This window comes from Vipera ursinii (genome assembly GCF_947247035.1).
Source record: "Vipera ursinii genome assembly, chromosome: 6".
NCBI classification, from domain to species: domain Eukaryota; kingdom Metazoa; phylum Chordata; class Lepidosauria; order Squamata; family Viperidae; genus Vipera; species Vipera ursinii.
The window spans coordinates 89,909,332-89,920,340 of NC_139515.1; the positions used below are offsets into that span (position 1 = coordinate 89,909,332).

General features: G+C 63.7%; 1 protein-coding gene across 1 annotated transcript; it reads left to right on the forward strand.

Moving 5' to 3' along the window:
* Positions 1–2,433: 2,433 nt before the first annotated feature.
* On the forward strand, positions 2,434–9,987 carry RBM28 (RNA binding motif protein 28). The gene is made up of 19 exons (XM_083365529.1): positions 2,434–2,595; positions 2,681–2,836; positions 2,936–3,033; positions 3,148–3,223; positions 3,495–3,587; positions 4,386–4,460; positions 4,690–4,774; positions 4,973–5,151; positions 5,697–5,766; positions 5,926–6,035; positions 6,246–6,319; positions 6,403–6,538; positions 6,686–6,750; positions 7,281–7,439; positions 7,949–8,083; positions 8,394–8,468; positions 8,710–9,050; positions 9,193–9,283; positions 9,375–9,987. The coding sequence occupies exons 1-19, from the start codon at positions 2,442–2,444 to the stop codon at positions 9,513–9,515; spliced, it is 2,313 nt and encodes a 770-aa protein (XP_083221655.1). The 5' UTR covers positions 2,434–2,441; the 3' UTR covers positions 9,516–9,987.
* Positions 9,988–11,009: the final 1,022 nt, after the last annotated feature.

Genomic DNA, 11,009 nt, shown 5'->3' on the forward strand with positions numbered 1-11,009 from the left:
AGAACTTCCATTTTGGGACCCAGCCAGCCCAAAGGCCTGATTGCGATCTATGTTCAAATACAGGAGGGAAGCAGGGGGAGGACACCCGTTCAGCATCTGCCAGGAGCAGCCACGGCCGGCAAGGCTGGGTTGGAGCCACGTGTGTGCCAAGGTGCTCTTGTGCAGACATGCACAGGGCACGTGCCTCCCCCCCACAGCCACGTTGCTTAGTAACTGGTTTCCAAAGGACTCTGCCGCCCTCTGGTGGACGCGGCCGAGGCTGGCAGCCGGCTTTGCCCCTTCTGAAGCAGCCCACGGACCATCTTGAGGATCTGTTCCCAGCCAAATTCGAACTCGAGAGGCAGATGGCAACCTGGCACAAGCTCAGTTAGAGCCTCAGATTGGCAATCCTCTCAAGCAGATATGGGCACGAGGGTGGTTTTGCAAATGAGCCATCCCTGCTGCCCACCCGGTCTCTGAGTCATTCTAGAGGGAGGCGGCGAATCCTCAGCTGAGGCTCTCCCACAAAATGCCCAAGATGGGAAGGGCATTTTCAGAAGACATTTACAGGACAACGTGATCTCGACAGGCTTGGCCACTGGGCCAGACCCAGGAGGATGAAGGTCGGTGCTGAATCCTTTGCGGAGGAAGAAGCCGAAGCGTCAGAAGGCCTGGTTGTGCACACAACAAGATCTGGGGTCTCCAGCTGGACGTGGGCAAGCAGGGTGATGCGGCAGCTGAGAAGCCAAATGCCATTAGCAGAAGCACTGCAGCCAGATGGGGGAGGGGAGGTGTGGGGGGGGAGGGCGGGCAATAGTTCCATTGCATTTTGGGATGTTCCGGTCACTCTTCTCCAGTTTTGGGCACTAGTCTTAAGAGAGAGGTAGCGAGAGCTTCCAAGACGACCAGGAACTTGAACACCAACCCTGCAAGGAAGCCGTATAGGAGCTGGGAGGACGAGCCTGCCAAAGAGGAGGCGGGGAGGAGGAAGGGGAGGGGTCTGCAAATTCTTCTCTGCAGTGGAAGCTGAGAGAAGGAAAATCAGCCAGTCCAAACGTAAAGGAGGCAGATTCTGTGCAGCTCAGAGATTTCTGTGGTGCAAGAGTTGTAAATCAACAGCACCATCTGCCGGGAATGGTGACTTCCCAGTCACCAAACACTTTCAAAGTGTGCTGGTTGAGTCGTTGTCAAGGATTGTTTAGATGACCTTTAAGTGTCTTTCCAACTCACACTTTGTATGAGCCAACAAGGTCCATGTTGATCTCTCTGGCCTGCTCCGTGAGCAAATGGACGGCCTGGCTAACTACTGCGTGAGGGCGGAGGGGGGCGAAGACATCAAATCAAGTTACCAGTGGAAAACTCCCACGGCAGTCGAGGAGATGGACGGGAAGATTCTCCCCTAAAAAAATGCTGGGTTCCAATTTTAAAAAAATCTGGCCTCGTTTCCTACCTCAAAAGGGATGCAAAGAAGAACAGCTGCCCACACGTACAGATGAGGGAAGGAAGCCTTGGCGGAGAGCAGCCAGCCGTGTGCCGCTGCAGCTGCCAGGAGAGCTGGTGCCAGCTTGGGCCGCAGCCAGAGAGGCGAAGCACGGAGGTCCCAAGGAGGGATCCCTGCCCCACATGCCCTGCTCAGATTAGTCCTGGAACACTGGGCCCGCTTCTGGCCCCCAGCATGGATACAAGGAGGTCCCGGAGGAAGCGGAAGCGGGCAGAGAAGAGCAACCAGGAGCACAGCTAAATCCTGGGAAGATTTCCCGGGCGCCTTTAGCCTCCAGAAGAGGAAGATCTCCCAGCAGTCTGCCCAGCCTCCAAGGGCCGGGCCGGGGAAGGCGGGGGGGGGAGCAGTTATTTTATTTTATTTATTCAATGTTTACGTCGCCCGTCTCCCCTCGGGGTGACTCAGAAGTTTTTCTCCGGAGCTCCGGAGGGCAGAAGACCAGCTGAAGATCGGGGAGAACTTCCCGACTCTGGGGGCCACCGAGCAGGGGCTCCTCCTTGGGGCTCAAAGCCGCCCTCCGTTCTCGGGGAGGGTCTGAGGAACCTCGTGCCGGGCAGAGGGCTGGACTAGATGACCTCCAAGGACACACAGTCCCTTCCCCCCCCCCCCCAGAGCAAGGGGACCCATAAAGGAGCCGGAGCCAACGAGGAGCGCCAGGCCGAGCCATTCCCGGCGAAGGTTGGGACAAAAATGCCGCCTTCGCAGCCTGCCCCCCCCGCGCCCCCCCCGTAGCTCTTGGCTGACCCGCCGGCCCAAGCCCCGCCCCTCCCGTCGGGCCCCGCCCCACTCGCTGGGGCTGCGCACGGGCCGCCGGGGAGCCCCGCCCCGCACAGGCGGGCGTGGGAAGAAAGCCCCGCCCCCCCGAGCATGCGCACTCGCGCCGCCCGGCGGACTCGCCCTTCCCCGCCGCGCCTGCAGGGGGCGCCCGCGCTTCCGGCCCAGAGTTTCCGGGAGGCGCAAGATGGCGGCGCCCGGCTCCCTCGCGTGCCTCCCCGGCGGGAGCGGGCGGACGGTGCTGGTGCGGGGGCTGCCCCCCTCGGCCCGCGCCGCCCACCTGGAGCGGGAGTTCGGGCAGGCGGGGCCGGTGCGGCGGGCGGTGGCCGTGACGGCGCCCGGTGAGTGCGGGGCGGGGGGGGGAGGGGGGGCGGGAGGAGGGCGCGGCGGCGTCCCGGGTGCTGACGGGCGGCGCGGTCGTTGCAGGCGGCCAGGAGTGCACCGGGCTGGGCTTCGTCAGCTTCTCCCTGCCGGAGGACGCGCAGCGGGCCCTGCGCCAGATCCGCACCTTCGGCGGCCGCCGGGTCAGCCTGGCGCTGGCGCGGCCCAAGCGGCGCAGGGCGGGAGGCGGAGGCGGCGCAGGTGAGCGGCGGGGGGGGGCTCCCTTCTGGGGCCGGGGCTGGGGGGGGGTCCGGGCCCTGGGCCTCCCTCACGCGCCCCGCGGCTCTCTCTCTCCCCCAGAGGCCCCCCCGGAGGCGTCCCCCCCGGCCCAGAAGCCCCCCAAGGCCAGGGGGCCCCCCAAGAAGGCCCGGCTGATCGTCCGCAACCTCAGCTTCAAGGTAAGGGGGGGCGGCTGTTCCCCGGCCTGGGAGGGGGCGGCTGCCTGGCTCCTCCCCCCCCCCCTGCCCTTTTGCCCTTTAACCCCTTTCGCTTCTCCCCCCCCCCCCCCCCAGTGCACGGAGGACGACCTGAAGAGCGCCTTTGCTCCTTTCGGGACCGTCCTGGAGGCCTCCCTGCCCAGGAAAGCAGGTAGGTGGGCTGGGGGGGGAAGGGAGGCACCTCGGTGGGCGTGCAGAGGCCGCACTGCCCCTCCCCTCCCCAGGGCCTCCCCCTCGGCCGCCCTTCCTCCTGCCGGCCAGGGGTGAAGGCTGTTACTGGACCCTCTCTGTCCCTTCCCACGTGGAGTGGGCGAATCCAGGAGACTCGCTGCTCTGGGCTGCTTTGCCCCCATCCCTCTGGAGGGCAGAAGCTGCGGTTCCTGCGATGTGGGGAAGAAGCTGGCCTTGATCTTCCTTTCCAGATGGAAAGCTGCGTGGCTTCGCCTTTGTGCAGTTCAGGAATGTCCTGGAAGCGGGAAAAGCCCTGAAGGGGATGAACATGAAGGAGATCAAAGGTGAGTCCCTGCAACCCGTTCAGCCCAGCAGGATTTGGGTGGGAATCCGTCCCCTCGTGCTGAGATGCTGCAGAGGAGCAGGAGGGGGACCGGCTGTGGCTCGGGAGATTCCAGCCTTGGGGAAAGAATTGCCTGTCTGACTGCGCGTGCGGTCTTTGCTTGTGTGCAGGGCTGTGGGCCATCGTTACAAAGGTGTTCTGGATATAAAAGCAGCTCAGGCTGAATACTGAGGGGAAGGAACATGTTGCTTTTTGGGAAGGAGGAACCTCAAGCACCGGGAAAGCCGGGATTTTTGCAGAAGTTGAGGGCTGCAGGACAGGAATTCCTGGGGATCTGAGGGGCTGGCCAGTCTGAGGAAGTTGGGCAGGTTCCTGTCCCTGTACCCGGGCAATTTCCATGGTTAGGCCAAATTGGGTGCGCATCCCTGATTGAGGAGGGAAAACTGGGGTTTCTCTAGGTTGCAATTTCCCCTGGGCCGTGCTGTGTGACAGTGTGGAGACTTCTATTTTTGGTCTAGATGGACTTGCGGAGGGCTTTGCCTCCTGCAGGCTCAGTGTGGGTCTGTTGTGGGGAAAGAGGGGAGCTGGGGATGACCCTGGTCATGTGGAGAAAGAGTCCAGTACCCTCCATCTGATCTATTGAGACCCGTTTCTTCCACTGCAGTGGCACTTGCCGTCCTGGCAGCCCTGAAGGTGGAGGGAGGCGTCTCAGGTTTTTAAAAGTGGTCAAAGAGGCGGGGGACCTTTTTGTCCTCCCGTGTAAGCTTCACCTGAGTCTGGGGGCTCTCACCCTCTGCAGAGCGTCCGGTGGCTGTGGATTGGGCCGTGGCCCGGGAGAAGTACCAGGCTGCACAGGCAGAAGGTGTCGCTGATGGTGAGTGGCCGACGTGTGCGAATTGGGACGGGCAATTTCAGGCGCTTGGGGTGGGGAATCTGTTCTGCCCTCCAAGGCTTCATCTCTTTTCACTGTAAGAAGACTTTCCACGGGGTTTTTGCAGCCAAATTTTGGAGTGGCTGGCTTCACGTGTTGCCCCGTTCTCATTTGACATGAGGGTCTGGTTCAGAATCCCTCCTCACCTTCTCCGTGCCGTGTCCATCCTCAGAGAGGAAAGCCCAGCAGGAAGGCGCCGACGGGAGGAAAGAAAAACGCGGAAGACCGGGCTCTACAGGGCCAGGAAGAGGCGGCAGGTGAGCCGCAGGGTTTGCTTGTGGCAGAAGTGTGGGCGCTTGTGGTCAGCTGGGGCTGCCCTCTGAGGAGTAGTGGGCAGTTGCCAAGCTCTGCAGCTTCCTCTTCCTGCCCAAAGCCAGCAGCCCCCCCCCCCCCACGGTTTTGCCTCCCAGAAATGCCCCCTTTCTGGTCTTTCCTGACGCCTCTACTCCTCTCAGGGACCCTGAGCCCCAAATTCCCTCTGCGGATAGCGAGGACGAAGAGCAGGAAGTCGGCTCTACGGAGGAGGAGGAGGAGGAGGAGGAGGAGGAGGAGGAGGAGCCGGACAAGGCTGGGAGTTCCGAGGAGGAAGAGGAGGAGAGTGCTGAGGAAGAGGAGGAAGGAGGAGGAAGAGGAGGTTGGTTCAGTCGCTTTGGAGGGACTGGATGAGGAGGGTCTGCACGTCTTGAGGCAGCGGGAGAAGACCCCATGTAGGTAGTCCTTGACTTATGACCACAGCTGAGCGCAACATTTCTGTTGCTAAGCAGGAGAGTTGTTAAGGGAGTTTTATCTCACTCTACGACCTTTCTGGATCATGTGACCGCAGGGATGATGCAACAGTCATAAGTGTGAAAATTGGTCAAAGGTCACTTTTTTCAGTGCCGTTGTAATGTTGAATGGTCACCAAATGAACGGCTGTAGGTCGAGGACTCCCTGCCTTAGACCAAAGGGTGACGGGGGTCCTCCGAGGGGATTCTGCCGTTGCTTGGCTCCTCCCCTCCAATGGTTTCCCAGAGGCTTCTGCTTCTCCCGAGGGCCACCTTGCCAGAACCGTCTTGCCTGTGAGCCTCGGGGGCTGGGGGGCAGCTCTGGGGAGAGTCCCAGCGGAGGGAAGGGTGATACCTCCCCCCCCCCCCCCGAGATTTCACGCTCTGGCATCTCTGACACTGGTGGTCTCTGCAGGAGAGGGGCCCGCCCCAGAGCAAAAGCAGCGCCGCTCGGATGTTGCAGAGGGCCGGACCGTCTTCCTCAGGTGGGTCTGGGGGGAGGGAGGGGGGCCGAGTGCCTTCCTGGGGGCTGGAGGGCCGCCTCGCCACTCCTGGGGAGGGCTCCTGCCTCGGCCCCTGGCCACGCTTGGCATCAGCATGGACACGGGACAGGTGTGGAGGGAGCCTCCTCTGCTTTCCCCCAGGAACCTGTCCTTTGACACGGAAGAGGAAGAGCTGGGGGAGCTGCTGGAGCAGTTTGGGGACCTGCAGTATGTCCGGATTGTGTTGCACCCCGACACGGAGCACTCCAAGGGTTAGAGGGGCTTGCAGACCCCATCCTCGCTCGGCCGGGGGGAAGCCACCCACGCTCCTTTGGCTCCCCATTCCTCTGCAGGAATGGGGAGCCAAACAAGGGCCAAAATGGATCTTTTCCTTGCCCCCCACCTGCAGTGGCCGTTCAGAAGCCCCCCCCCATCCTTGGCTTCTTTCCTCCAATCGCTCCCCCCCCTTTTGCCCTCCTCAGGCTGTGCCTTTGCCCAGTTTGCCACCCAGGAAGGTGCCCAGAAATGTCTGCAGACGGCGCAGGAGGAGAGCGAGGTGAAAGCAGGGTGCTGTGGGGTGATGGGAGGGGGAGCCCCTCCCCAGGACGCCTCCCTCTCACCCTCTTTTCTCCCTGTAAGGCTCGGGGGCTCCATCTGGGTGGGCGCCGTCTCCGGGTGGATCTGGCCGTCAGCCGTGAGGAAGCCCAGCAGCTGCGGAGCACAAAGGCCCAGAAGCCGACCGGCACCCGCAACCTCTACCTGGCCCGGGAAGGCTGTGAGTGGGTCCTCGGCCCCTCTCCTTGTCCCCAGGTCCTCTGGGCCCGGCCCTGCCAGGGAGAAGCCCTCCGGCCGGCCTCTGACCAGCGGAGGCCCCCTTCTCCCTGGCCAGCCGGCCTTCCTTACCCTCCCTTTCCCTCCACAGTGATCCGGGCTGGCACGAAAGCAGCGGAAGGGGTCAGTGCGGCTGACCTGGCCAAAAGGGCCCGGGTGAGTGGCCCTCCTGCACCAGTCGGGGGGGCATCAGCCTGCGCTTGCTGGCTGCTGCTCAGGGGCCCAGCGAGACGCTCTGCTTCCCGGGCCCTCGGAAGGCTGGCCTTGCTGTTGGGCGCCTCTGCTGGGACCAGAGCTGGATGGCGGTCAGTCAGAGAGGCGTCACTGGGCAGGGCCTGGGACCTGATGACCAATGCCCTCTGAGGCTGCCAGGTCAAAGGCTGGCCATCGGGAGGCAGCCAGCTTCTTCTCTGCCACTCTGCGGCAGGAGCAGCCCGCAGAGCCCGAATCGGTGGGGTGGGGGTGGAGACAGGGCGGTTTCTGATGGGGGGGCCCTCCCCCCGCTGGGATTAAGTGCCCTCCTGCCCGCCTGATTCCCCCTGGGCCAGCCATTAAAGCTGCCCTCGCCCAGGCCCCCGGTGGCCAGACTCTCCCAGGGGGCTTGGACCTGGGGGGTGGGCAGAGCAGCACTTGGAGGTGGGTGGTCGGGGGAAGGCGGGCAGAGCTCTGACCCCCCCCATTCCCAGTTCGAGGAGCTGAAGCGGCAGAAGCTGAAGGACCAGAACATCTTTGTGTCCCAGACGAGGCTCTGCGTCCACAACCTGCCCAAGAGCGTGGATGACGCCACTCTGCGGAAGATCATGCTGCAGGCGGCGGGGGGCACAGCCGGTGCCAGGATCAAGGAGGTGAGCCCGGCCGGCCTCTTCAGGGATCTCACCCTTCTCTGCCTAGGTGCCCTCCTCCTGGGGAGCTGGGCAAGAACTGCGGGTCCACAGCGCTGCTTCCAGAGCCCAAGAAAGCGCAGCAAAAGAGCTCGGTGCTCCCGAGCTGAGCAAGCCCAGAGTGAAGGTCTCTGGGCTCCCCCCTCCCCTCTGTTGTCCCTCCTCCGCTTCTGCAGGGAGGGGGGGCATTCCATGTCTGAGCCAGGAGCCCACCCGGGGGGTGTGTGTGTGCTGTGCTGAGCATGTCTCATCCGAAAGCTGCTGAGCTGCGGTTCTTGGATTCCAGAGCCATCCCGGGTCGGGGGTCTTTGTGACCCCAATCCCGAAGGCTCCTTGGGGTTCCCCCCTGAGGCGTCCCCTTGGCCCCTCTGGGCTGGCAAAGTCTCTTGTGGCAGCGAAGTCGCTGCTTTGTGGATGAGCTCCGGGTGAGGCCCGGAAGCGGCCTTTGACTGCTGCCTGTCCTCCCTGCCTAGTGCCGGGTGATGCGGGAGCTGAAGGGCCGCGGCCAGTCCCTGGGCTACGCCTTCGTGGAGTTCCTGCAGCACCAGCACGCCCTCCTTGCCCTGCGCCAGGTCAACAACAACCCCCAGCTTTTCGGGGACCAGAAGGTGAGTCTCTTGCCCCGAGCGGCTGAGGTCAGGTGCTCCGCAGACCCACAGGGGCGGCGGCACCGCAGGGCCAGTTCTGGCTTGGCCCAGCAGCCCGCCTGGGGTCCTTGGAGTCCCCGCCCCCGTCCGGGCACCCCCAAGACCCGAGGGGGTCATCTGCAGAGGGGTCTGGCCTGGGGATTTCTGGCCGCCCCACGGAAGGAACCAGGCAGGGAGTGGGTGGGAGGCCCCCCACGAACAGGAGGGCAGAGGTCTGGGTGCCCCTTGGCATCTGCTTTGGGGCCCAAGACGGGGCTCTTTCTCTTCCCAGCGGCCGATTGTGGAGTTCTCCCTGGAGGACGGGCGGAAGCTGAAGCTGAGGGAGCAGCGCGCTGAACGCAGCCGGGTAGGGCATCGGGCGCCCCCCTCCCCACCAACTGGGGAGCTGAGACCCTCTCCCAGGCTGAGCAGGGCTGCGAGAGGAGCCGGCCACTCCAGAAGCCGGTCGGCACAAGGGGGCCCCGGCCGGAGAGCTGTGGCCAGGAGTGGGAGGCAGCTGGCCTGTTGGGCAGAGGTTGCTCTCCCTGCCCCTGGGGGGGGCAGAATTGGTCCCCGGCTGCCGGGTGATGCTTCTCTCCCTCGTGCAGCAAAAGCTGAGGAAGACACAAGCAGCTGCCGGGCCGGCAAGTCAGGGGCCACCGGCCGGCACCGGCCGGCCAGGGGCCCCTCAGAAGCCACCCAGGGGCTTGAAGAAGGCCCCGGGCCCCAAAGGAAAGGCTGGGGCCCCCAGCGGCCCTCAGGCTCCACCGGAGCACATTGGGCAGAAGAGGAAGCGGCCTGGGCCCCCGCCCAGCCTCCGGAGCCCCGAAGGAGCCGCCTCCTGGTCAGGCTTCCAGACCCGCACGGAGGAGGAGAGGGTGGAGCTGCCGGACGGCACGAAGCGGCGGAGGGTCCTGGCCCTCCCCTCCCACTGGGGACCCAAGATCAGGTAAACCCAGCCCCTGCGTCCCTGGCATGGCCCGAGGACACCCGGCACACACCCACCACTTTGCCCTCCCCCCTCTGCCCCCAAAGGAAAACCCCCCGGCGCTGCGCTCTGGGCTGAGGGTGGCGGTTTTTTCTCCCGGCAGGAATCGCGACCAGGGCAAAGCGAAGGGGACGCCTGCCAGGAAGAAGAAGGCCAGGCCGAAAGAGCGGAAGGCGCCCAGAGCTGCCCCCCAGGTGAGTTGCTGGGGTCTCCTCCCTGCAGAGCCCCCTGCCTCTGCGCCCCCCCTCCCCCAGCCTTCTGAGCGTGCCCTGTGGTTGTCCTCAGGGACCCCAGAAGAAAAAGGCTGGACGCGGCCGGGCGGACCTTCGTTTCGAGCAGCTGGTGGAGCGGTACAAGCAGCGGATCCTGGGCGCGGCTGGCAAGGCCGCCCCGCCGGCCAAGAGGAGCAAGTGGTTCGAGAACTGACTCACCCCTCCCCAAGGAAGGGAGCCCCCCCCAGCTGGCCGGGGCTGCTTGGAGTCGGGTCCTGCCCTTGTGGGGAGGAAAGGAGGCCCGCCTGGGGCCCGGCTTCTTGGCCCGCCTGGGCGGACGTGGCCCAGGGCCTGGGGGACAGGCAGGCCGGGGGAAGAGCCCCCTGGAGCCCTAGAAATGCTGGGGTCTCTGCTGGCCCGGGACCCCTGCAGCCAGGGTGGGTGTGGGTGCCTCTGGAGGAAGGGGGAGGCAAGGCAGCCCCCTGTGCTGCCAGACCATCCTTGCCCTAAAGAAGGGCGGGCGCGTTAGCCCTGGGGGCCCTTCCTCGCTGCTCAGCCCCACACGGGCAGAAATGGCTCCTCGCAACACCGTCAGCCTGGTGGACGGTGCGGAGGAGGAGAAGGAGGGGCTGCAGCCATGGAGTGACCATCGCTAGTTCGGCCTCTCAATAAATGGCTTTCTCAGAGTTGTGGTTCCCGGGAGTCTCCTCCGGGGCTGGATCACAGGATCTCTCTTCTGTCGGGAGGGGGGGTTGGCGCGCTCATCCCGCTGAAGAGGTAGTATTTTAGCCTAGTTCAGAGGGTTCCCCCCCCCCCGGGTGTTGGAGGCAGAATCAACCTGTGGATTGCCAACTTGACTCTTACCAGAATCACAGACTTGGAAGGGACCTTGGAGGTCTTCTAGTCCAACCCCCTGCTCAAGCAGGTGATCCTACGCCATTCTGGAGAGATGGTTGTCCAATCTCTTAAAAATACTCAGGGTTGGAGCACCCAAAACCTCTGGAGCACCCATAACAGTGGAGGTTGTTCCACCGGCTAAGTGTTCTCACTCCCAGGAAATTCCTCCTTAGTTCCAGGTTGCTTCTCTCTTTGTTCAGCGTCCACCCGTTCCTCCTCCTCCTCCTGCCTTCTGGGGCTTTGGAGAATAGCTTGACCCCCCCTTCTTTGGGGCAGCCCCTCAGATCCTTGAAGACTGCTATCCTGTCACTCCTCCTCTCTAGACTGGCCAGGCCCAATTCCAGCCACCGGTCTTCACGTGTTTCAGCCCCCTGATCATCTCTCTTGCTCTTCTCTGCCCCCTTCCTAGCCTCTCTTCTCTACATCGTGGTGACCCAGACCGGATGCTTTCACTGGGTGGTGAATTCCCTCTGGGGACACCTTTGCCAGTCTGCTCCCAGTGAAGGATCTCGCTGAGCTTAATGGGAACTTCCCGTTCACAGCCCAGTTTCCCAATGGGGGAAAACGTCGTTCAGGGTGTCCGGACTGGAGGGTCCCGTTCTGCAGCCGGAGAGGGAGGGCTGGGTGGTTTGCAGCAAGTGGGGTGACCCAGGCCTCCCACAAAGGGCCCCCCCCCGCAGGTCCTCCACTCAAACGGTTCTGTGGAGGGCACGTGCGAAGGGTTAACTTGGGTTGAGGCTGAAGCATGTGTGAATTTGGCTTGAGACCCGCTTCCCTTCACGGTGACTCTGCTGGCTATGCAGGGAGTCCT

Excerpts from the sequence above, each read along its gene's own strand:
- RBM28 (XM_083365529.1), top strand. The coding sequence starts at position 2,442 with ATGGCGGCGCCCGGCTCCCTCGCGTGCCTCCCCGGCGGGAGCGGGCGG. Across the intron at positions 4,775-4,972 it reads GGGCCAGGAAGAGGCGGCAG|GGACCCTGAGCCCCAAATTC; the intron begins GTGAGCCGCAGG and ends TACTCCTCTCAG. Across the intron at positions 9,284-9,374 it reads CGCCCAGAGCTGCCCCCCAG|GGACCCCAGAAGAAAAAGGC; the intron begins GTGAGTTGCTGG and ends GGTTGTCCTCAG.